General features: G+C 34.2%; 1 protein-coding gene across 1 annotated transcript in view; it reads right to left on the bottom strand.

Moving 5' to 3' along the window:
- The window catches only part of UBR3 (ubiquitin protein ligase E3 component n-recognin 3 (putative)), a 225,364-nt gene continuing 202,647 nt past the window's right edge, over window positions 571–23,287 (bottom strand). Inside the window, 6 exon segments of the mRNA XM_021076503.1 lie at window positions 571–3,000; window positions 3,553–3,692; window positions 4,265–4,474; window positions 7,812–7,991; window positions 17,455–17,580; window positions 17,709–17,816. Of these exon segments, the coding sequence (XP_020932162.1) occupies window positions 2,883–3,000; window positions 3,553–3,692; window positions 4,265–4,474; window positions 7,812–7,991; window positions 17,455–17,580; window positions 17,709–17,816 (882 nt within the window). The 3' untranslated portion in view covers window positions 571–2,882.

The following is a 23,287-nucleotide window of genomic DNA, read 5'->3' as shown; positions in this document are numbered from 1 at the left end:
TGCTGTTACCTCCAAGCTTTCAGTCAGCATCTTTTCTGAGTCACAGAAATTAATATATATCAAAATACATAAAACAGAACAAAAGGTTTGAAAACAAAACGGATTCCTAGCTGGTAACTGGCTGGTGAGCTACAGAGTGGAGGGGTAAGGATAAGGACTGTCAATTCAAACAATATACAGATCACTCAAAATAAACATTATCTAAAGCACTTTGGATTTCTGAAGTCTAGTTGGGAATTTTCAGAAAGCATCAAGGACCATAGCAGTGTTCTTCAGATCTACACATCAATTTTCTTCGCCCAAAGCCCATTTCCTCTTCCTTCACTCATTCCGTACTTCTAAACACACACACACAATACTTAGCAAAGGCTTTGCATTAGTTATGTGACAAGGATAGGAGAAACAGGAATTAGCTCTGTTAATAAACAGTTAAAGGAAAAGCAAACCACTAACATTAATTCCACCTTATGTTTATGCTTTGATCTATTCAGCTATGCTCACTTACGCATACTATTGTCAATATCTTTGAAAAAGAAGAAAAACATATAAGAATTAAATATTTTAAGGACCTTTCACAAACCAAATGGTGGCAGGTTTTTATTAACATATCTTACAATGTTGATTATTCCTAGTTTTGTAATTTCTGCTTAATTATAAAGGTTGATTTAGCTTCTACAGTAATGTACTGTATTTAAATGATCATTCATACAAGATATCACACCAGTACATTTTTTTTTTTTGAATAGTATACACACATCACTCTAATTTGGACCTGTTATTTTTAAAAGTGGGTTTATAAATGGGACTTATAAAAGTTATGGGGGAAAACTAAAGTTCTAGTTTAGCAGCATGCATGTATGTAATTCAAGTACAGTTTTCAACCAAGTGCTTTTTAAAATTTCACTGGTGACTAATTCACCAATATCAAAATAAACACTATCAAATACCCAAATTTTAATGTTAAGGCTAATATTTTCACTTCACATCCATATGCACAACCATAAAACATTCCATTTTAAATATGTAGTAATCAAAGTATGAATACATTATACCATGTATATATAGCATCAGAGTTTCAAACTGTAGAATTATTCAAGTTCATGAATCTTGTAACAGTATTTACTAGAGATGTAAATTAGCATTTTGTTCTTCAACCACACTTACAAATGGTCTGGTATCCATAATGACCAAAGCAAAAAATAAGACAGGCTGAGTTTATGATACAGTATTTAAAAAAGTAGCAATGTGTTGGAAAGAACTGCTATTTAATTAAACAGAATCATTCTAGTCTTTCAGAAAGTTATCTTAATATTTTGGAAAGGTATATAAAAATAGCAAGCTATTTCCATGTATTTTATTGTAGAGCTATAGGTAATTTTTTTATTTTTTTGAACACATTTGAATATTTACTCTTCTGTTCTATTTTAATGCACGGTCATCATTTAATGTCCATTTTTATATCTTGTAATATCATGTCATTCAATAATTTTTAGAACACAGATCTGATTTTATTTTTACATTTTATCATTAGATGTTTTTTAGTTTATTTTTACACATAAAAATGTAATTTTATATAACAAGCCATGGAAGTCCAACGTATCAGGAATTGCTTGATAGCACTATATATTAAATAATCATCAAATTATTGAATCATTTGGAAGAAAAATCTTGGTAGCAATAAATAACATGCTTCTCTGTAATCTTCCTTCTATAAGAACAGAGTGGGTTTTAGCTCAATCATATCCATTTTTACGGACTTAAAAACCCTACAAACATAAATTGCTTTTCACAGCAGCTTCTAACAAGGATGCAGATGTACAGCTCATTCATGAAGATCACCACCACTGGGCCTTTTTCTTTTCCTTTTAGGAAACCAAGCAGAAATAACAGTGATTATACTCCACAAATTCAATACAGATGAACCTCTTGAGCTGATAAGGAAAGTTTCAAAACTATGTTTCATTTGTGGGAAAGTCAGAGCATCTTCCAATCCAATCATTTAAATAAAAACTTGGTTGGTAATAAAAGGTGGGCATGCACAGAATCAAAATCTGCCATGTGTATGCTCTTAAAACTTCCGATTTTTTATAGTAAAATCTATTTGCTACTACCTCAAGTAATTCATCCAAGTGAAATGGCAAATTTTGATTTTTAGGAACTCCCCCAACCACACATTATGTCCCCCAAAATGTACTGTATTATATTAACAGCAGCTATCTACTTATTTTACAACTATTTCAATTATTTACCTGGGGAGAATATTTATGAAATTCCTGAGAATGAATTAAGTTTTCAGCAAAGCCTTAAACTTTTAACCGATTCCTCACAATAAGAAAAAATTTTAAAGTTCTACAATTAGACCAACTTTTACTATACAATATTTCACATAAATCATGTTTTACATTTTTTTCTAATTACATACAGCAAAAACCTCAAATCAACACAAGAATGGCAGAGGGAAAGGATGCATTATGTTTAGCAGGTGCAAATTAAAACACAGATATAAAGCAGTAAAACTTTAAATAAATCACACCCACTCTAAATATCAATGAATAGCAGATATGCATTGCTTGGAGAATCATTTTTAAATGATTTTATCAACAAGTTGTGCTTCTTATTAATCGTTGACTTTAAAAAAGGAAAAAAAAAAAAAAAAGGACCACTAAAGAATGATTTAACTTGTTACTTGTTACGTTTTCCAGATACTTACAAAAAAAATTATACCATTAATGTGATTACCAAGCACCTAATTTTGGAAAGGCTTTATAATGTATGTTTTCTTTTTTTTCCCTCGGCAAAAGCGTTATTCCCCCAAATTAAGTTAAAGCTTATTGTTGATAATTCTTAATGAAAATGATACAATGCAATGCTGAGGTGGTGAGTCACAGCCCATTGTAATGCGGACCCCATCTTTTATTGATGTGATCAAAAGTATGAGAAATCCACTGTTGTTCAAGAACCTTGTATCTTTCCTTACAAATGTAGAGAGGTTTGCCTCGCCTAGAATAAAAAGGGGGAAAAAGTATTAAAATTAATTCAATGAAGATCTCACACACATTTAAAAAAATTTATTTTTGTTTGTTTTTTAAATCTTAAGCGCTACGCTTGCGGCACATGGAAGTTCCCAGGCTAGAGGTTGAACTGGAGCTGCAGCTGCCGGCCTACACCACAGCTACAATGCAGGATCTGAGCCACATCTGTGACCCACACCACAGCTCACAGCAATGCCAGATCCTTAACGCACAGAGCAAGGCCAGGGATCAAACCCAAATCCTTATGGATACTAGTTGGGTTCATTACCATGAGCCACAATGGAAACGCCCTAAAAATAGATTCTTTATGGCAAGATCTCACATAGTAATTTGGTTTATTTCATATTTCTTTAACATGATGCTAGGGAAAATATCCCCCAAGAGAGAAACAGCTCTAAATTAATGATTGCCAGAATTTCTAAATATAAAAAACAATAATTATTATAAAGCTAGGAATGGCAGATTATTTTTAATGACCAAACTTCAACAAAATAGGTAGATATAGTCATGCACATCTAACCTCAGATCTCGGTCTTCCTCTCCATGAGCATCCAAATACACAGAACCCCAGAGGCAGAAGCGGTGGCCTCGAATGATGATAATCACTGATGCATTGATCAAAAGGAAAATTCCTGTTCCAGCACCACAGTTCTGAGAATGCTAAAAAAATTTAAAATGTATCAATGAGCTTCATAATAAAATGGACTTTATAAGAAAATCAAGAATGCCTTTGTCTTCTAAATAATACAGAAATATTTAAAATTTTTTAAAATCAGATTTCATCTAAGTTAAACTTATAATCTCATTCTTAATACTTTATTAATAGTACATTAGGAGGAATCTGAGTAAAGATTATCTGAGAAATCAATTAAGAACTAACGTAAACTTAATTCAGAGGCTAATATCCACAACAGAATATATGACTATTGTTTCACAGCACAACATTTAAAAGAATACACCATTAAAGGGCAGGGGGAGTAAGGAGAACTGCACTTAAGAAAGGTTTTTAGTTACTTAAATAAAACCTCAAGGTTTTTTGTGGTGGTTTTTGTTTTTGTTTTTACCCTTCTATTGGATTTAAAATAACAATAATAGAAACAAGATCTTATAGGTATTGTGTACTTAATCCACAGAGTAGTTAAATTTGAAGAGCTGGCTTGACTATATAGACCACATTTCCACATGACATGAGATTTGTTTTAATAAATTTTATATTATTTACTATTGCTTACCAATACACATTCACAGTAACTTTGTTGCTTGCAGCAAAGTCCTTTCAGGCATACAAAAGTACCACAAACAAGGCAAACGGCAGGATCTTTAGGAACCTTGGTGCAGACACTACAGGTTTTTCTATGGTAGTACTGGAAAATGGTATTATAATTTTCAGGCAACTGTAGCAGGTGTGGCAATTTCCATTTTGACTCCTGGATAAGCAAGGCCTAAAAAATATCCAAAAATATTCATTACTCCTATGTATTTAAGTCCCTAACACAAAATATTTTTTTCAAGGCCTTTAAAAAAAAAAGGAAAATCTTTCTCCGAGAAGATGGTTTATTTTTTTCCTTTCTTTTTTTTTTTTTTTTTTTTTTTTTTTTTGCTTTTTAGGGCCACGCCCACAGCATATGGAAATTCTCATGCTAGGGGTCGAATTGGAGCTGAAGCCACCAGCCTACGCCACAGCCACAGCAATGCAGCATCCGAGGTAAGTCTGTGACACCACAGCTCACGGCAATGCCAGATCCTTCACCCAGTGAGCGAGTCCAGGGATCGAACCTGCAACCTCATGGTTCCTAGCTGAATTCATTTCCACTGTGCCACTATGGGAACTCCAAGATGGCTTATTTTCTTTATTAACATTCTTCCCATTTCCATTTTACAAATGACAACAGATAGTACTTCAGCAATTATCAATCTCTATTTTTAAATTTTTTTTGTCTTTTTTTTTTTTGGTCTTTTCTAGAGCCACACCCTTGGCATGTGGTGGTTTCCAGGCTAGCGGTCTAATCGGAGCTGTAGCCGCTGGCCTACGCAAGAGCCGCAGCAACACCAGATCCGAGTCATATCTGTGACCTACAGCACAGCTCACGGCAACGTCGGATCCTTAACCCACTGAGCAAGGTCAGGGATCAAACCCTCAACCTCATGGTTCCTACTTGGATTCGTTTCTGCTGTGCCATGATGGGAACTCCCAATCTCTATTTTAATGTAATTTTCAATTACAACATAAGTTTTTAGTCTAAGCACCCTAAATTATTTAAATTTGTTATTACTTTAAAAGAAAAATATTACCTATAACTAGACAGGGAAAAATATATCCAGAAGTACTTGTTTTTAAATATTCTTAATGAATAATTTTAAACAGTTACACAAGTTTTTAATCTTTTTTAGGCAAATTAACAGTTCATTGGCTTTTTCTTTAACAAAGAGTACAGTTACAATTCATTAGTTCATTATTTCTATTCCAATACATTATATAAATATATATATGTGTGTGTATATATATATACATATATATATATATATATATTTTTTTTAAGGGCCGCACCTACCCATAGCATATGGAAGTTCCCAGGCTAGGAGTCGAATCAGAGCTGCAGCTGTTGGCCCATACCACAGCCACAGCCATGCCAGATCAGAGCTGTGTCTGCGACCTATACCACAGCTCACGGCAACACCAGATCCTTAACACACTGAGTGAGGCCAGGGATCGGTCCTGAATCCTCATGGATAACAGTTGGGTTTGTTACCACTGAGCCACCACGAAAACTCCTTGTTTTTTTTTTTGTTTTTGTTTTTATTTTTCAGTACATTAGAACCTTGAGTTTCCATCCCAGAAGATGAAAAATCTTACACTGTAAGCTGTAAGATCTTCTGTATCCGTAAGTGCTGGGGCTACAACTTTTTTCATAAATTTTTTCACTAAGTATGAAAAAAATACCCAATTAGTTCAATTTCACTACAGGGTATCTTCTTCATTTTTGCAGTTATATAAAAATACTGGAAATAGCACTAATTTTCTTTCTAGTTGTTACTTCATTAACATTTAAGACAGATAAAATATAGTATGAATCTATAACCTTATGAGCTGACAATTCATATGGTGATCATTTCACATTACTTACAGCCATGATACATTTAAATCAATGCAATACCTAAGTATGCAGCTTTGTGTTTACATAAGTATGTTTAAGGATAAAGTGGCCGTGGAAGCAAGGACTTATATAGGCTTACAACATGCTATTCGCCAGTACTCAGTGCCCAACCCTGAACTCCAAAGACTGCATATTCTGTAATGGATTGATTATACTGGAACCCTTCCATCAATGGGAGGAACAGAATTTTGCTGTGGCTGTGGGATAGGCTGGCTGGGACTCCTAGCCTGGGAACTTCCATATGTTGTACCTGCAGCCCTAAAAAAGCAAAACTAAAACTAAAAAATAAAAATACATAGCACACTTAAGAAACATTCTTCTGTAGTTTGAGCAAGATGGTAACAGGCAAGTGGTATGGAATAAGGTTAGAAAGGCTTAGCAAGAGTGAAAATCCTTGAATGCTATGCAAGATTCCCTATCTTTCTCCAAAGCCAAGTGGGGCATCCATTTTCAATGGTGTTTAAGCAGGAGCCAGTTCCCATCAGAACTACATATACTAGTTACTATTCTTCTGATGATTTGAATTCAAGATCTTAAAGTCATGTACACCTAGTCACCAATACCTGTATATTTTTCTCAAGTGTCTCTTTCATTGGTTACATTCTATCTAATTTCTGCTGTCAAAACAATAATCCAGATTTTCTTCACCACCTAAATAATCTCTGGCTTCTCTCTCTCCGTAGATCAATGTTCCTCCTAAAGAATCACTAAAATTACTTCCCTAAAACACTACTTTCATCATATTATTCCATTTATCAAAAACTGTAGTTCTAAACAGAAGAACGTCTGAGCATCAAACCAGGGCACTCAGAGCCACCCACTGCTGTCTCCACTCTATCTTTTCAATTCACTCATCTCCACGACACCTTCACCAGCCAGGGTGACAGCGCAGGGTCAGCAAAATTTTAAGTTAAAGACATGAACTTTTAGATCTACTAGTCCAAATGGTTAATTTTTATGTGATACCTCTCTTTCCAATAAGCTTACAAGTTCCTTGTCTATCTGAAAATTCCTTTGTATCTTCCAAGTCTAGTGCTATGACTATTTAAAGTATTCAATAAAAAACCTGATGAGGGGAGTTCCCATTGTGGTGCAGCAGAAACAAATCTGACTAGTAACCATGAGGCTACGGGTTCAATCCCTGGCCTCTTTCAGTGGGTTAAGGATCTGGCATTGTTATGAGCTGTGGTGTAGGTCACAAACATGGCTCGGATCCTGCGTTGCTATGGCTGTGGCGTAGGCCTGCAGCTGTAGCTCCAATTTGACCCCTAGCCCGGAACCACCATATGCCATGGGTATGGCCCTAAAAACAAACAAACAAACAAACAAAAAACCTGATGAGGAGTTCCCATTGTGGCTCTGCAGAAACCCCTGATAACCTAAAACAAAGCATCATACTATACCTTAATTTTGTTAACTGAAATATTTCTGCTTTTACACTCATGAACAGATATTGTATAAGTAAGCCACTTTAAAAAATAATTAAATAATGATAATAATGATAAATAATGTCAATGATAAATAATGTCAAGACCAGACGACCTGAAATGTTAAATTCTTCATTTTTCTCTTAAATACTAGCATATCACCACTATGGCAAATGAGTATTACTCTTTTCACATACCTTTCCTTGTTCTGCATGTCTTTCAGTAAATGAATTTATCTCAAAACACCACTGAGATATAATATCAAATGCTGGAACTGGCCAATCCAGACAGGAGGCACTGATGAATGGATGTTCTGTTTGGTAAAATGTAGGAAGAAGTCCCAGGCAGCTGGAAAGAACTGAAAATTCTTCTTCTTCCTTTTAGATATGAAACAGAAAATTCTCAAGACGTTTCATCATGAAAATTTCCCATTATAGATGTTTTAAGTGTCATACCCATCAATTACTTTTGGACAGTAAGAAAATTTTCTTAACTGAGTCAACCAAATAAAGTGAAGTGGGTAAAAGGGGCAAAGAAGAGAAAAAAAAGGGCCCAAGGTGTTATATCCAATAATATTTCTCTTTGAAATTTAACTCCTAAGTACCATAACCTCTGCTTCATTTATACATTTATTTTAAAAATAGTGTTGTCATATATCTGATGAATTCAGTCTAAAGGACCCAGCTGCTCTATGAAAGCAAAAGTTAGTTTGGGGCAAAGGGAAAGTGACTTTTGGTTTAAAAGACATAGACTGTCAGTGCAGATAAGGAAGAATAATAGTCAAAAATTGGAATTCACAATGGGCAGTGCTAAATAATCTGCCTGGACCCTGAATGAATATGAAACAAAGTTAGTTTTAAAAAGAGGGTGAAGTTTTAAAAAAAACTGGAGTGCTCTAAGTGCCAGGTAATCTGAGTTGTACTCAGTAATAACAGAACCAGAGAAATCAGAAATCCAAGGACTCATGTCCTCAAAGATGATTTCTAAAGGAGTTTATTAGTCTTGTAAATACCAAAATACACTCCCCCAGCCCCTTTATTTCACTAAAAATATATTTGGGAGGCTAGTTAGTCTACCTTTCCCTGTCCACTGGATCAATCCCTATCACCCTTCAAATTCCAGCTCCTCAGGGACGCCTTCCCTGATCCCAGTTAATGATACCTTAGATGACTAGCTCCACTGAGATAAAATTAATCTGTCTATACTGTGTAAACACTTCTTCTTGCATTTATACTGTCTAAGAAATACTTTAAAAATAAATTGGCCTTTCCTTTAAGACTATGTGGAATAATCTCTGGGATAGGGGCTCTGTCCTCCTAGTGCTTGGCACATAGCAGACAATCAACAAACACCGGTTTGCAAAACTGAACTAATTATGTGGATTAAGTACAAAACGCTGAAATAAGCTATAAAGAAGAAATATAGATGCAAAAGCAAATGACATGCAGGCTGTAAAAGGTGCTCATTTTTTACATCACTAGAAATGAGGCCCCCAACCCCCCATTTGTACAGATACATAAGTAAGGCATCTTAAAAGCTAACTTTATTGAGGTATAATTTACATACCATAAAATTCACCCATTTTAAGTGTAGTCTGATGAATTTTGGTAAATATATGATCATGTAACCACTGAATAATTCCATTCTCCTTCAAAATTCTTTTGTGCTCCTTTGCAGCCAATTCCAGCCCCTACTCCTGGCCCCAAGCAACTACTAATCGGCTTTCTGCCACTTTAGTTTTGGAATTTTTTTTAAATTTCATATAAATAGTCATATAGTATGCAGCCTTTTGTGCTTGGCCTTGTTCTTAGCTTATTTTGAGCTTCATGTTACTGTGTGTATATGCAGTCCATTTCTTCTTATTGCTGAGTGGTATTCCACTGAATGAATACATTACCTTTTGTTCATACATTCACTTCTTGACAGAATTCTGGGTTGTTTCCAGTTTTTGACTACTAATAGTCTGTTATGAACATTCATTTAAAAGTCTTTATATGGACATAAATTCTTTTTTTTATAGATATCTATTTAGTTGTGGGTTGTACTGTAAATGTGTGCTTACCTTTTTAAAGAAGCTGTCAAACTTTTCCCAAATTTGACTATACCATTTTGCATTCCCACCAGCAAATGAATGAGAGTTCCAGGTACTCCAGATTTTCACCAACACTTGTAACATTAATTTGTACTCCTCTAATCAATAATGATGGTAAACACTGAATTTTTCATGTACTGTTGGTCACTCATGTATATACTCTGATGAGAAGTGCCTGTTCAAATATTTTGCTCAACTTTGTGCTTTTTTATTACTGTGTTATAAGAGTTCTTGATATATTCTGCATTTAAGCATTTTGCAATATATTTTTGAGATAATTCATATACCCTAAAATGCACCCTTTTAAAACATACAATTTAATGAGTTTTAGTATATTTATAAAATTGTGCAACCATCACCCACTAATTCCAGAGCATTATCAACCTAGAGCAAATGGAATTATTTTAATTTCATTTAATGGCTCATTGCTATTGCACATAAACACGATTTTATTTCTTTTTTTTTTTTACATTTTTCATGTATCCTTCAACCTTGGTGAACACGCGTATTAGCTCTAATAGTTCTTTGGAGATCCTTCGCAATTTTCCACAAACAGATCATGGAAAGAAAGAAACTGTTTTCCCTCTTCCTTTCCAATCTAGATGACTCATTTCTTTTTCTTGCCTAAATGCTCTTTCTAGAACCTCATATAACGTCAACCTTAAAAGATGTGACAAGGCCAGACATCCTTGTCTTGTCCCTGATCTTAAGGGGCAAGCTTTCTCTCTTTATTCTTAAGTTTGGTATTAGCTGTGGGTTTTTCATAGGTGCCCTTTATCAGAATTTCCATTCTATTCCTTTGTTGCGTTAAGTGATTTTTACCATGAAAGGGTGTTAAATTTTGTCAAATGACTACTGAGGTGACCATAAGCTTTTAAAAAATCTAATTCTATTAATATGGTAAATTAAGTTTACTGATTTTTTTATTGTTGTTGAACTACTGTACATTCCTAGGATAAACCGAAGGACTTTAGTCATGATGTATTATCCTTTTCATTGGTGCTATTTTGTTAAGTCTTTTGCTTCTATGTTCAAGAGAGATATAGAAGTGTGGTTTTCTTTTCTCGTGCTGCCTCGTTTGGGTATCTGGGTAAAACTGGCCTCAGAAAATGAGTATGGAGTGTGCACACAGCATTTAGAAACTCTGTTTTCTAAAAGAGTTTGTTATAAAGTTGTCAATCTTTTCTAGAAGGATATTATAGAAGCTTATTAGCTAAATCAATTCTTAATATAGAGCTATTCAAAATTTTCTATTTCTTCTTGAGTCAGTTTTAGCAATTTGTATCTTTCAATGAATTTGTTCATTTATCTATATTATCAAATTCATTTGCAAATGTTATTCATAATATTTTCTTATGGTTCTGTAGAATGTTTCCTCCTTCATTCAATTTGTTCTTTCTCTCTCTCTTTATATAATCAATCTAGCGAGGATTAAAAGCCTGTGTGTGATTTTTCAGGCCTAACTACAGGCAATACAAAGGTTTTCACTTTGCAGGACTCATGGTGAAAACTATCCTCCCTCCATCAGACTTGGCACACAGTCACTGCACTGCCATCTCTGAAGCGATTTGCAGTCACAGTGTCAGGCCCCCTGGCCAGTCATGCTCCTTCACATATTACACTCCTAGCCCTGTACCTTTATTCCTAGGCCTCTTTATCTGAGGCCTTGCACAAGAATCAAACTTTCTCACTCTGACTCAGTACCCCGTACCTTCCCACTCCTATCTCTACCCCTTCACCTTCTCTCCACCTCAGAGTCCATAGCACTGCCAGAGCCTTCTATTTGAGGCTCCCTTAGCAGACTCCCACATCTGTGCTGATCCACCCGATCCTCAACTAGTATGCCATTTCATTCCTTGAGGGTGATGGAACAGGGAGAATCGGCATTTTCTCTGCTTGAACCATTATGGTGAGTAATGAAAGGCTTAACTCTTTCATTTTTGGCTTGCTGCTTTAATCAGCCACCCCAGCTCAGTTCTCTCTCTCCCAGCTCAGCTGAGCGCCTGACATTTAAATGTACCCATTAATGTATCCATTACAGATCTTTGCAAAGAACCAGATTTTGGACTAATTTTCTCTGTTTCTGCATTACTACTTCAGTGATTTTTGCTCTCTTTTCCTTTCTTTTACTTGCTTTGGATTTAATTTGTTTTACCTCCAGTTTTTTAAAGTAAAAATCTAGATAAATGGATTTTAGATCTTTCTTCTTTTTAAATATAAGCATCTGTCGCTGTATCTCTTCCCAATCTATTTTAGTGGCATTCCACAATTTTTCTATGTTGTGTTTTCATTTTCACTCAGTTTAAGTGTTTTTTGATTTCCATGTGATTTCTGCTTTGACCCATAAGTTGTTCAGAAGGTGCTGCTTAATTTTCACACATCTGGGGATTTGTGTACTTCCTTCTGTTACTGACCTCTAATTTAACTGCCTGGTAAGAAAATACAATTTGCAATGATTCAATTTACAAACAAAAAGACATACAAAGGAAATTTTAAAAGCATTTTCTTTGGGGTAGGTCACACAAAAAAAGGGTATTGCCTATCACTTTCACTGCTCAAAATAGCACTGGACATGCATTAAGACAACAATAAAGAAATAGATATTTGAAAGGAAGGGACAATACTGTCATTATTTTCAGAGGATATGATACACAGAATAAATAAAAGAATCAATAGGCAAACTATTAGAATTAAGAAGAGTTTGGCAAGTACTCAGTCATGAGAACACCCCAAAATCAACAGTATTATTCTAGAGCTCACTTCAGCACCACATATACTAAAATAGTATGATTCTATACCAGCAAGGAGTAATCAGAGAATGTTACAGAAAATAAGATATCATTTAAAAAGAAATTAAAATTATAAAGCCTCTAGGATTAGCTTTATAAAGAATACCTGACTTTAAAATGACAATTTTAAATTTTATGAAAATATTAAAAGAAGTCCTGAATAGACATACAGACTACATTCAATGCCTTTAAACTATAAATTCAAAGAAAATTCTCATCTAACAGCTTGTAGGATTTTGGAAACAAACTTACAAAACTGATTATAAAATTTATATGTAAGAATAAAGGTCCATCTATAGCTAACCAGGAAAAAAATTTGAGAAAAAAAAGATGTTAGAAGGAAGAAAGAAGTAATGCTCACTCTGCCAGATATAATGTCTACAATAAAACCACTGTAATTAAACTCTGTGCTACTAGTTCACTAGCAAATATCTCAATAGTATACAATAAAGAATCCAGAAACATGGAAACATGTTAGCATCTGAAGTTAGTATCCAAAATTTATGTTATTTTATAAATTGGTTATTTTGTAAATAGTGTCAAGAAAACTCATTAAATACAGAAAAAAACAAATCTTTACTTCATATAAACTCCAGATTGAATGAAAAAATCTAAACATAAAAATATAAAAAATCAAAACTATAAAAATAAGAGAAGAAAATACAAAGTAATTTTATAATCTCACACTACAGAAGGATTTGTAATATAAGATTCTGAAAGCATAAGTCATAAATTAAAAAGTGATAGGCCTGACAATATTAAAAGTAAATATTTCTGTTCCACTGAGGGCAACAAAAACAAAAATCTGTGAAAAGATATCCACGATGAGTAAAACTGACAAAGCAGGAGGATAATAACAGAAAACCCAATTTTTAAAAATGTTCAAAGAACAGGAGTAGAAAATATACAGAAGAAAATTTAAATGTCAAAAAAATACATGGGTAGATGATCAACTGCATTTATATTAGAGAAATGCAAATTAAATTAACCATAAGGATATACTTTACCCCCATCTCATTGGCAAATATTAGAACACTAGATAATAAAAAGTGCCGGCAAGTGTAGGGCAAAAAACAAGAATCCTCATGCACTGAAAATAGATGAGAATGTGAACCTTGAGCAGCCATGTTAGAAAGCAAAGAGGCAGAATGTATCCTATGGATCCACAATCTCATAAATAGGTAGAGAACCCAGAGAAAGCTTAAAGTACACAAAACATTACCTTCATTCCAGTAGTTTTTTTTTTTTTCATGATAGCAAGGATTTAGAAGCAGCCTAGCTGCTCACCAATGAGGAGTAAGTAAAATGTGGACTATACATATGTTGGAATACCAACTATTCAGAAATAAGAATTATTTAGAGATACAAGATTAGGTCTAAATGATATAATATTTAGTAGGAAAAAACATAAGAAAAATACAAGATGTATAGCAAAATACAAACATATTACTTCTGAGACGTAATGGCTAAGGTATGTGGGGAACAAAGGGAGAATAATATTAGAGGCATTATGCATGGTATGCCATAAGCTGAAGAATATGATCAACTGAATTCCATCCACATGCACCTTCATCTTTCCTCTCAAAAATGAAAAAAGATAATTTCAGGTAAAGAAATGAACAAGGATATACATAGAACTTCCATATGACCCTGCAATCCCACTCTTGGGCATCTATCCAGATAAAACTCCACTTAAAAGAGATGCATGCACCCGCATGTTCATTGCAGCACTATTCACAATAGCCAGGACATGGAAACAACCTAAATGTCCATCGACAGATGACTGGATTCGGAAGAAGTGGTATATATACACAATGGAATACTACTCAGCCATAAAAAAGAATGACATAACGCCATCTGCAGCAACATGGATGGAACTAGAGAATCTCATACTGAGTGAAATGAGCCAGAAAGACAAAGACAAATACCATATGATATCACTTATAACTGGAATCTAATATCCAGCACAAATGAACATCTCCTCAGAAAAGAAAATCATGGACTTGGAGAAGAGACTTGTGGCTGCCTGATGGGAGGGGGAGGGAGTGGGAGGGATCGGGAGCTTGGGCTTATCAGAGACAACTTAGAATAGATTTACAAGGAGATCCTGCTGAATAGCATTGAGAACTTTGTCTAGATACTCATGATGCAACAGAAGAAAGGGTGGGGGGAAAAATGTAATTGTAATGTATGCATGTAAGGATAACCTGCCCCCCTTGCTGTACAGTGGGAAAATTAAAAAAAATTATAAAAAAAAGAAAAAAAAAGAAATGAACAAGGAGAACAATATGATTTCTATCAGATGAATGAAGCAATTTCTTACTAGCTGAGAAGTATCTTCATCCTTCAATTTCCTCACTGTAAAATGAGAACCTCGTTTATAAGCTGGTGAAGAAACAGCCAGTCATTATAAATTGCTTTGTAAAGGTATCTAAACAAATAAATGTTTAGTTTTTTCTCACCCAAATGAAACAAAGGGCTATAAATGAATAATTCTTGAGTTAATCTTAAGAAATACAGAAAAAAAAATTAAGAGAAAACTGATGAATGAGTAGATTTGCAATTAGAATCAAAAGAAATAAAAGAATAAATTTTAATAAAGCATTTTTTGGCTAAAAGTATGAGATATGAATGGGTGAAACAAAATACTCTAAATGGGAGTTCCCGTCGTGGCTCAATGGTTAACGAATCCGACTAGGAACCATGAGGTAGCGGGTTCGATCCCTGCCCTTGCTCAGTGGGTTAAGGATCCGGCGTTGCCGTGAGCTGTGGTGTAGGTTGCAGACGCGGCTGGGATCCCGCGTTGCTGTGGCTCTGGCGTAGGCTGGCAGCTACAGCTCCAATTCGACCCCTAGCCTGGGAACCTCCATATGCCATTGGAGCAGCCCAAAGAAATAGCAAAAAAAGACCAAAAAAAAAAAAAAAATACTCTAAATGAAAGAAAGTGACATAAAGAAAAAAATATCAAATCCACAAAAGTTAAAAGTGTACATAACATTATACCCATCTATATCTTATTGCCATGATTAACAGAAACAAGCCAAAGTGAATAAAGTATGAAAGCAAGCAAATATCTATCTGTATTTTTATATTATATATTCATATATTTCTGTAATTACATATATTTTATATATTACATATATATGTAAAAAGCAAAAAGATTACACAGATGACAGAAATCTAAACAAAAAGAGCAAATTTCTATCTAAAGTTATATCTTACTTTTTTCCAATTGAATATATCCACTTAACTCATATAGTCCAATTTTTTCCAATTGAATATATCTGCTTAACTCATATAGTTTAACCCTTCAACTTAAACATATGCAAAATACTTTCATTTGGGCCCCCACAAAACTGGCCCATATTCCTCCTCTAATATAACTGTACCACAAAGGTTCAAATCTCCCAGGCTTAAAACCCAAGTACAGCATGCTTCTTTCTTCTTCCTTGATTTAGCATGTTGAACTAGCTATCAAATCCTTACTACTCCATCTATGAAATCTTTAAATGCTCCTTATCTTCTTCTAATATGTCCTTCCCCAACTGGCTCTTCTGTTCCTAGTTCCTCCACTCCTCACAGCTCACAAAATGTCTTACATTAGGATGAGGTTTTATACTGAAATACAATTTGAATGGCACATTTTTGTTCAAAAATCTTTCAGTGGTCCAAATTCCTTCATGTGAAATTCAAGATCCATCACAACTTCCCCTTCATTTACCTTCTGACACTATGTCACCCTGTTCCTTTCCATGTCTCCTAACTGACGAATTTCTTCCTTGGTCTAAACTACTCCTACTGCTCCTCCATAGGCATCACTGTATGACCAAGCCCCAGACTAACTTTCATGACCAATTCAAGAGCTTCTGCTTCCAGGTACTTTATTATGGGAGAAAAATACCCTCCAATAAAAACACATGACAAAATAAACAATTAGGTAACAAGAGCACAAAGAACCACAGCCTTTAGCTTTTTAATGTGAAGAAAGCCAAGCTGATAAAGGAAGTAGAGATTCTGTTTGGTTAACCTCCTCTATGCTTGAAGATGCTCATATGCCAGAAGGAAATACACTTTTAAGTTCAAATTTAAAAGTAAATAACTATGAAAGAAAATATCTAATAGATCAATATTTTAAATTTGTTCCTTATCTTAGAACTCTAAATAGAATGTTTGGGAACAAATGTACAGAGTTTATCCTTAATCACTTGATAAAAAAACAAGGAATTTAAACTATTTAATGCATTGTCAATTATTTAAGAGAGAAGGAATGATTAATGACTTAATTCTGACATACTGCATGTAGGCTTCAAAGACCATAAACATGTGTCATACTTCTCATATCAAATTCCCTGGAAACAAATGGCAGATAATGTCAGGATCATAATCCTATAGACAAAGTTTGGTTTACTTACCTTCTGGTTTCCTATTGTGTCACTGTCTTGCCTACTCATACTGGCCCACAGTTTTACAAAATAGATTAAACCCATGATAATCACTCATCCAAGAATATTCTGCAATTCTAAAATTACATAAATACCATCATATCTTTGACCAACCAGCTTGCTGGCCAGCATTAACATAATATCCTTTAAAAAGGTTATTACAATCCAGTTATGACTAGTGATAAATACATCAATACGACAAAAATAATGACAAATATATCAATATGAACACTATCTTCTGTTCAAGTGCTGGGCATTTATTATCACAACTCTAATCCAAAACTCCTCTAATATCAAATACTAATATTAATACTATCATGAAAATATTTGTTTGAATGCTAACAAATACAAAAGTAACAATAACAGTAAATATTCTAAATATGTCTTTGAGCTAAATTAATGTACATTTGTATGACAGTTCTGGATACAGATTATTATATTATATATCAGTATATTTTTTAAAATTAGCTAATTGGGTTTTTTTTTAAGGTTCTCTACTCTCTATCCCAAATTATACCTGGCAGCTAGGTAAATCTTCCCCAAAAAGGTGGTGCTGGAGAAGGCTGGTGATTCTGAGGAAAGGTAAGCAGAAGTCTTGTAAATATTTTTCCATGGATTCAGGAGACCAAGCAATAGGGCTAACCTAAAGTTAAAAAAGAAAATCTAAACAATTCATTCTATAACAGACATAGCTTAAAAAATTATACTCACAATGGCAAGAATATCTAAATTTTTAAATAACCACTACATCTAGTCTTAGAGAGAGCTTACCATTGTACACTCCTGAGTTCCTTCTTCATGGTATAACTTTCCTTTAGATAGTTCACTTATCACAAAGCTCAATAACACTTCATGAGATTTTTCTGCATCACATATATTCTGGAAAACAATTAAAAATTAGTTTAATCAGTCACTGAAAATTACAAAAACATTTATATTGGAAAAAACACTTTTAAATGAGTATAATTGTGATTACATTGTTTTTCAAGCAAGTAAACTTCACTTTCTCAAAATCTGTGTACAACAGTATGCCTCTGGATTCACAATGAAATTGGGTAAGTGATTGAAGCTATTCTAATACTTCTTCAAAAGACACCATATAATGTATGTGTAAATGAACATATCTAAATCATATCTTTTGTCCCAAGAATTCTCACCCCTCGAAATTCTTCCTAAGGAAAAAATCTAAAAAGAAAAAAATAGCTATAGGCCCATGACATTCAATGAAGCACTATAATAATGAAAAATTAGAAATGACCAACCAAAGTGCAGTTACCTAAATTATGACATATCAGAATTTTTTATTAAACTATATTTGATTTACAATGTTGTGCCGATTTCTGCTGTACAGCAAAGTGACCTGTTATACATATACATACATTCCCTTTCTTGTATTATCCTCCATCATGGTCTATCCCAAGAGACTGGATATAGTTCCCTGTACTGTATAACAGGACCTCACTGCTTACCCATTCTAAATACAATAGTTTGCATCTACTAACCCCAAACTCCCAATCCATCCCACTCATTCTCCCCTCCCCTTTGGCAGCCACAAGTCTGTGACATATCAGAATATTTCATAGGCAGTAAATATGACAAATTTGAGCTACGTGAAAAAATATTTACAGTATGGTGTGAAAAAAGCCAACAGAAGTATATATACACTCATTATAGTGGAACAAATCACATATGCATGAAGTATAATATGGACCACAAGTTTTTTCTTTTACAATTCCCTCAAACTCCTTGGATAAGATTTGCTAAAACAATTTAATGTAAAAATGAAATAGGACAATGTGTTTATTAAAGAATTACAGATAACATTAATAAGTCTACAAATTGATTAAGGTTAACAACTCTATATTTTTATAAGAAAGGAAAAATAAAGCTATTTATAAATTTAAATTTATTTCAATAAGATTTTTACACAATGAAATGCATTTTTTATGTTCAGAGACATTAAAATTGTTGCAAATTATAGCAAAGTAAAATTATAATAAAATAATAAACGTGATGTCATTTATTCTATTCATTAACTATATTTTTAAAATAGTAAAATATAAGAATTGAGTAAACCCTGTGGGATATAAATTTATCCTGAATTGTTAAGGCACTGATAGTTGGGACCACAAATTTTTTTTTTTTTTTTGCTTTTTAGGGCCTCACCTGCAGCATGGAAGTTCCCAGGCCAGGGACTGAATCAGAGCTACAGCTGCCAGCCTAAGCCACAGCCACAGCAACGTCAGATCCGAGCCGCATCTGCAACCTACACCACAGCTCAGGGCAATGCCGGATCCTCAACCCATTGAGTGAGGCCAGGGATCAAACCTGCAACCTCATGGTTCCTAGTCGGATTCGTTTCTGCTGCACCATGACTGGAACTCCCACAAATTTGTTATTTGATGACACTTTCCTTCTCACATGTTATTGTGCTTTCATCAATTAGAATGTAAATTTCAAAATATCAGGAACTATATGTCTTTTATATCTCTCTCTACATAACAAAAATCTGAGCACTAAATACTTGCTGGCTAACTGATGGAATTTATTTTGGTAATGGAGTTTTTATCTTGGAACTTGCCTACATGCACCTCTTTTTTTTTTTTTTTTTTTGTCTTTTTGCCATTTCTTGGGCCGCTCCCGCGGCATATGGAGTTTCCCAGGCTAGGGGTCTAATCGGAGCTGTAGCTGCCAGCCTATGCCAGAGCCACAGCAACATGGGAGCCGCGTCTGCAACCTACACCACAGCTCACGGCAACGCCGGATCCTTAACCCACTGAGCAAGGGCAGGGATTGAACCCGCAACCTCATGGTTCCTAGTCGGATTCGTTAACCACTGCGCCACGACAGGAACTCCTACATGCACCTCTTTTAATAGTGAGTTCTTGCACTATCTTTAAATGACCCCCCAGCTTTCTGTCATATAATGCAGCCATGTAGTTTTATCATATCCTGATAAACTATAAAAAGACTCTGACTCTACAACTGATATCCTTATATCACATGGCCTACCACACTCCTGCATAATTAATCAACAGGATGATTACTTGTCAAATATGATGACATACAGGTTACACACAATTTGCAAGAAACAATATGCCACTGAATATCAAAACAGCAACATATTTGTTTTTAGAAATGACTTAATCAGAGTAGTTCTTGAATAGGCAACACAAAAGAAAATATTAGACAGGTTTGCTGCTTATTAATCAATGCAATGTATTTAAGGTTGTGAAAAAATACAATTCAGCCCAGAAGTCTAATTCAATATACTCTTTTAAGTAAAAGATTTACAGAGCATAAAAACAGAAAAGTATTTCAAGTATAATACTTTCTGATTATGGGAAAAATACCCTTCAATAAAAACAAATGGTACGTAGATCATGCAAGGAAGTTACTGAGTGATAATTAGCTTTTAAATTATTATTATGAAATACCTTTTAAGGACTTCTTTTACACATAGAAGACACTATATCAGATCAGAAAGCCAAACACAATGTAGTATTCATTGTTTTACATTAACTCTTCTCACTCAAAGAGTATTAGATTAAGGAAATAATTTTACTTCATATATAAACAGCCTTAGGAAACCATATTTTATATAAGCAATATTTGAATAAAGCAAAGAGTAGGCTTTTTGGTAAAGCTTAAGAAGATAAGCTTTAAGAAGCAAAGCTTTTTTTTTTTTTTTTTAAGAAGTAAAGCTTAGGAAGAGGATTTCTGAGACCACAGATGAAAGACCTAGGATCACAATCAAGAGAATCCTATTGGAAAAGTGGCAAAGGTATGTGAGTAAAATAAAAGAATTAAGGGTTGAAAGATGCAATAGACGCTGTGCTGGGTAGATGCTCTGTCCAAATTATAGCACCTCTTAAACTTTTAGAGGTGGCAGACCTTTTGAGTATTTGCTGGATTCTATGGTCCTACTCCCCAGCAAAACAAAACGAAACAAAGGACCCCAGATTAAGAAATCCTGATGTGTTAATATTCTTTTAATAGAAATTCCACTAACAAAAAGAACACAATGTATAATAACTGAAATGATTATTTTTCCAGTGCAATTAAACCTCATTATCAAATTAACTCTAACATCCCTCTGAAAACACATAGTACCTACGTATTTTATTTTACTAGATAAGATCTATTTTCATTGGAATTATCATACCTGAGGATAAGGAATTACAAAGATGAAATGAGTAAGACACAATGAAGAAAGAAAATAAGGATGGGAAAGAGAGGAGGAAGAGGTAAAAGAAAAAGGAATTTTTTTTTTTTTTTTTTTCTTTTTGCTATTTTTTTGGGCCACTTCCGTGGCATATGGAGGTTCCCAGGCTAGGGGTCTAATCGGAGCTGTAGCCGCTGGCCTACGCCAGAGCCACAGCAACTCGGGATCCGAGCCACGTCTGCAACCTACACCACAGCTCACGGCAACGCCGGATCGTTAACCCACTGAGCAAGGACAGGGACCGAACCCGCAACCTCATGGTTCCTAGTCGGATTCGTCAACCCCTGCGCCACGACGGGAACTCCAGAAAAAGGAAATTTTTAAAAGGAGGAATGAGGAGTTCCTCTTGTGGCTCAGTAGTAACAAACCCAATTAGTATCCATGAGGACGCAGGTTCGATCCCTGTCTTTGCTCAGCGGATTAAGGATCTGGCATTGCCATGAGCTGTGGTGTAGGTCGCAGATGCAGCTCAGATCCTACATTGCTGTGGCTGTGGCAGAGGCTGGCAGCTGCAGCTCTAATTCGACTCCTAGTCTGGGAACTTCCATATGCTGCAGGTATGACCCTAAAAAGCAAAAATACATACATACATACATACATAAGAGAATGAATGATAGAGAATACAGTGATATCTCATTATTCATAAATATTGCTGTTGCTATTATTTATAACCTGTCACTTATCTAAATGTTTAGATCTATAGTAGAAAAAGCTAATAATGTGGTAAACCAACATATAGACTGTCATAATTTTTTGTTTTCATTCATTAGAGCAATTTATATAGCTATAAATTTCCAATTTATATTCTGATAAGAATCTGACTCAAATGCTTTAAGTATTTTTTAAAAACAGCTAACAATTACCAAATTAAAAAAGAAAACTGACAGAAGAGTTTTCCAAATTACTTCATGTTCCTTCCATCACAGACTTACAATTGTCTAATTTTCTGTCAGGAAGTCTCATTTTAATGAGAAGTCAGATGAATAGATTTAGACCCATATTATATCAGAAAGTGTTTTAAATGTGTACTGTTTCATGATTAGACAACTTACTAAGGAAACATTTAAACAATGACACAGCATAGAGATTTGTTACACTGATTTGAATACAAACAATCCAGATAACAGATTAGAGTACAGAGAAACTCAAAGAACATTTAGAAAAAAGAAAGATAATTAGAGAAGGCAAAATTATCCCAGAAACAACTAGAAAGAAGGAAGAAAAATCATTGAAGGAAGAGATAAATTAATTTTGTTATTTAGAATAACAGAATTTTAGAAATAGAGGGGACCTTATAAATCATATGTTTTAAACCTCTCATTTACCTTTGAGAAGGCTGAGGTTCAGAGAGCTTTATGTCTTGACCAAAAAAGTAATATCTCTATTGAGTGGCAAGAGCTTGGCCTAGTACTCAGGTACAATGGCCAACCACCAATATCTCTAAATTAGGATATACAAACTTTGTCACGATACTATATTAAATTTTTTTACACATAAGTATTTATAATTGTTTTTCTCTCCTTAATACAAGTAGATATGATTTTAACAGAAACTTTTCAATGAGGTTTAAAATCTCTTTAAAAGTCTAAGCCAAACAAAAGGTTCAATCTAACACTACAAGTATTACTTTTTCCTGCCGATTTCTCCAAATAAACACTGAAGTAATTTCCCTATTTCACTTATCTCTAAGCCAAATTACTCATTCAGTTCTTTGGTTCCACAGTATCTCATTTGTTTTCAAGCCACTGAAAATACTAACATTTAACTAAACTTGCACGATTTTTCTAAATTGTCCACATAATTTTAACTTAAAGAGAATGCCTTTAAATTTACTAACAACTTATATATTTTTTAACATGGGAAAAAGCAGTTTTTAAAGAAGTATAATTAAGAAAAAGCTAGGATTTTTAAAATCTAGAAGTGGTGAGTCAAAAGCGATCTTTGGATTATGATTGCGGATGGAGCAAGGGGAAGAAAAAAAATGACGGATAAGCAAAACAGTTTAAGTCTACATACATTTTATTACTTGCTTCAATTTTTATAGCTTTTCAAAGTTTAAGGCTTGTAGCAAAAGCAAAACAAAACTGCCCAAATAAAAAGGGAAAAAGGCCAAGGTTTAGAGATG

Source organism: Sus scrofa, chromosome 15 (genome assembly GCF_000003025.6).
Source record: "Sus scrofa isolate TJ Tabasco breed Duroc chromosome 15, Sscrofa11.1, whole genome shotgun sequence".
NCBI classification, from domain to species: domain Eukaryota; kingdom Metazoa; phylum Chordata; class Mammalia; order Artiodactyla; family Suidae; genus Sus; species Sus scrofa.
Note: the sequence above shows the minus strand (reverse complement) of the source record. Positions and strands in the feature narration are given on the sequence as shown.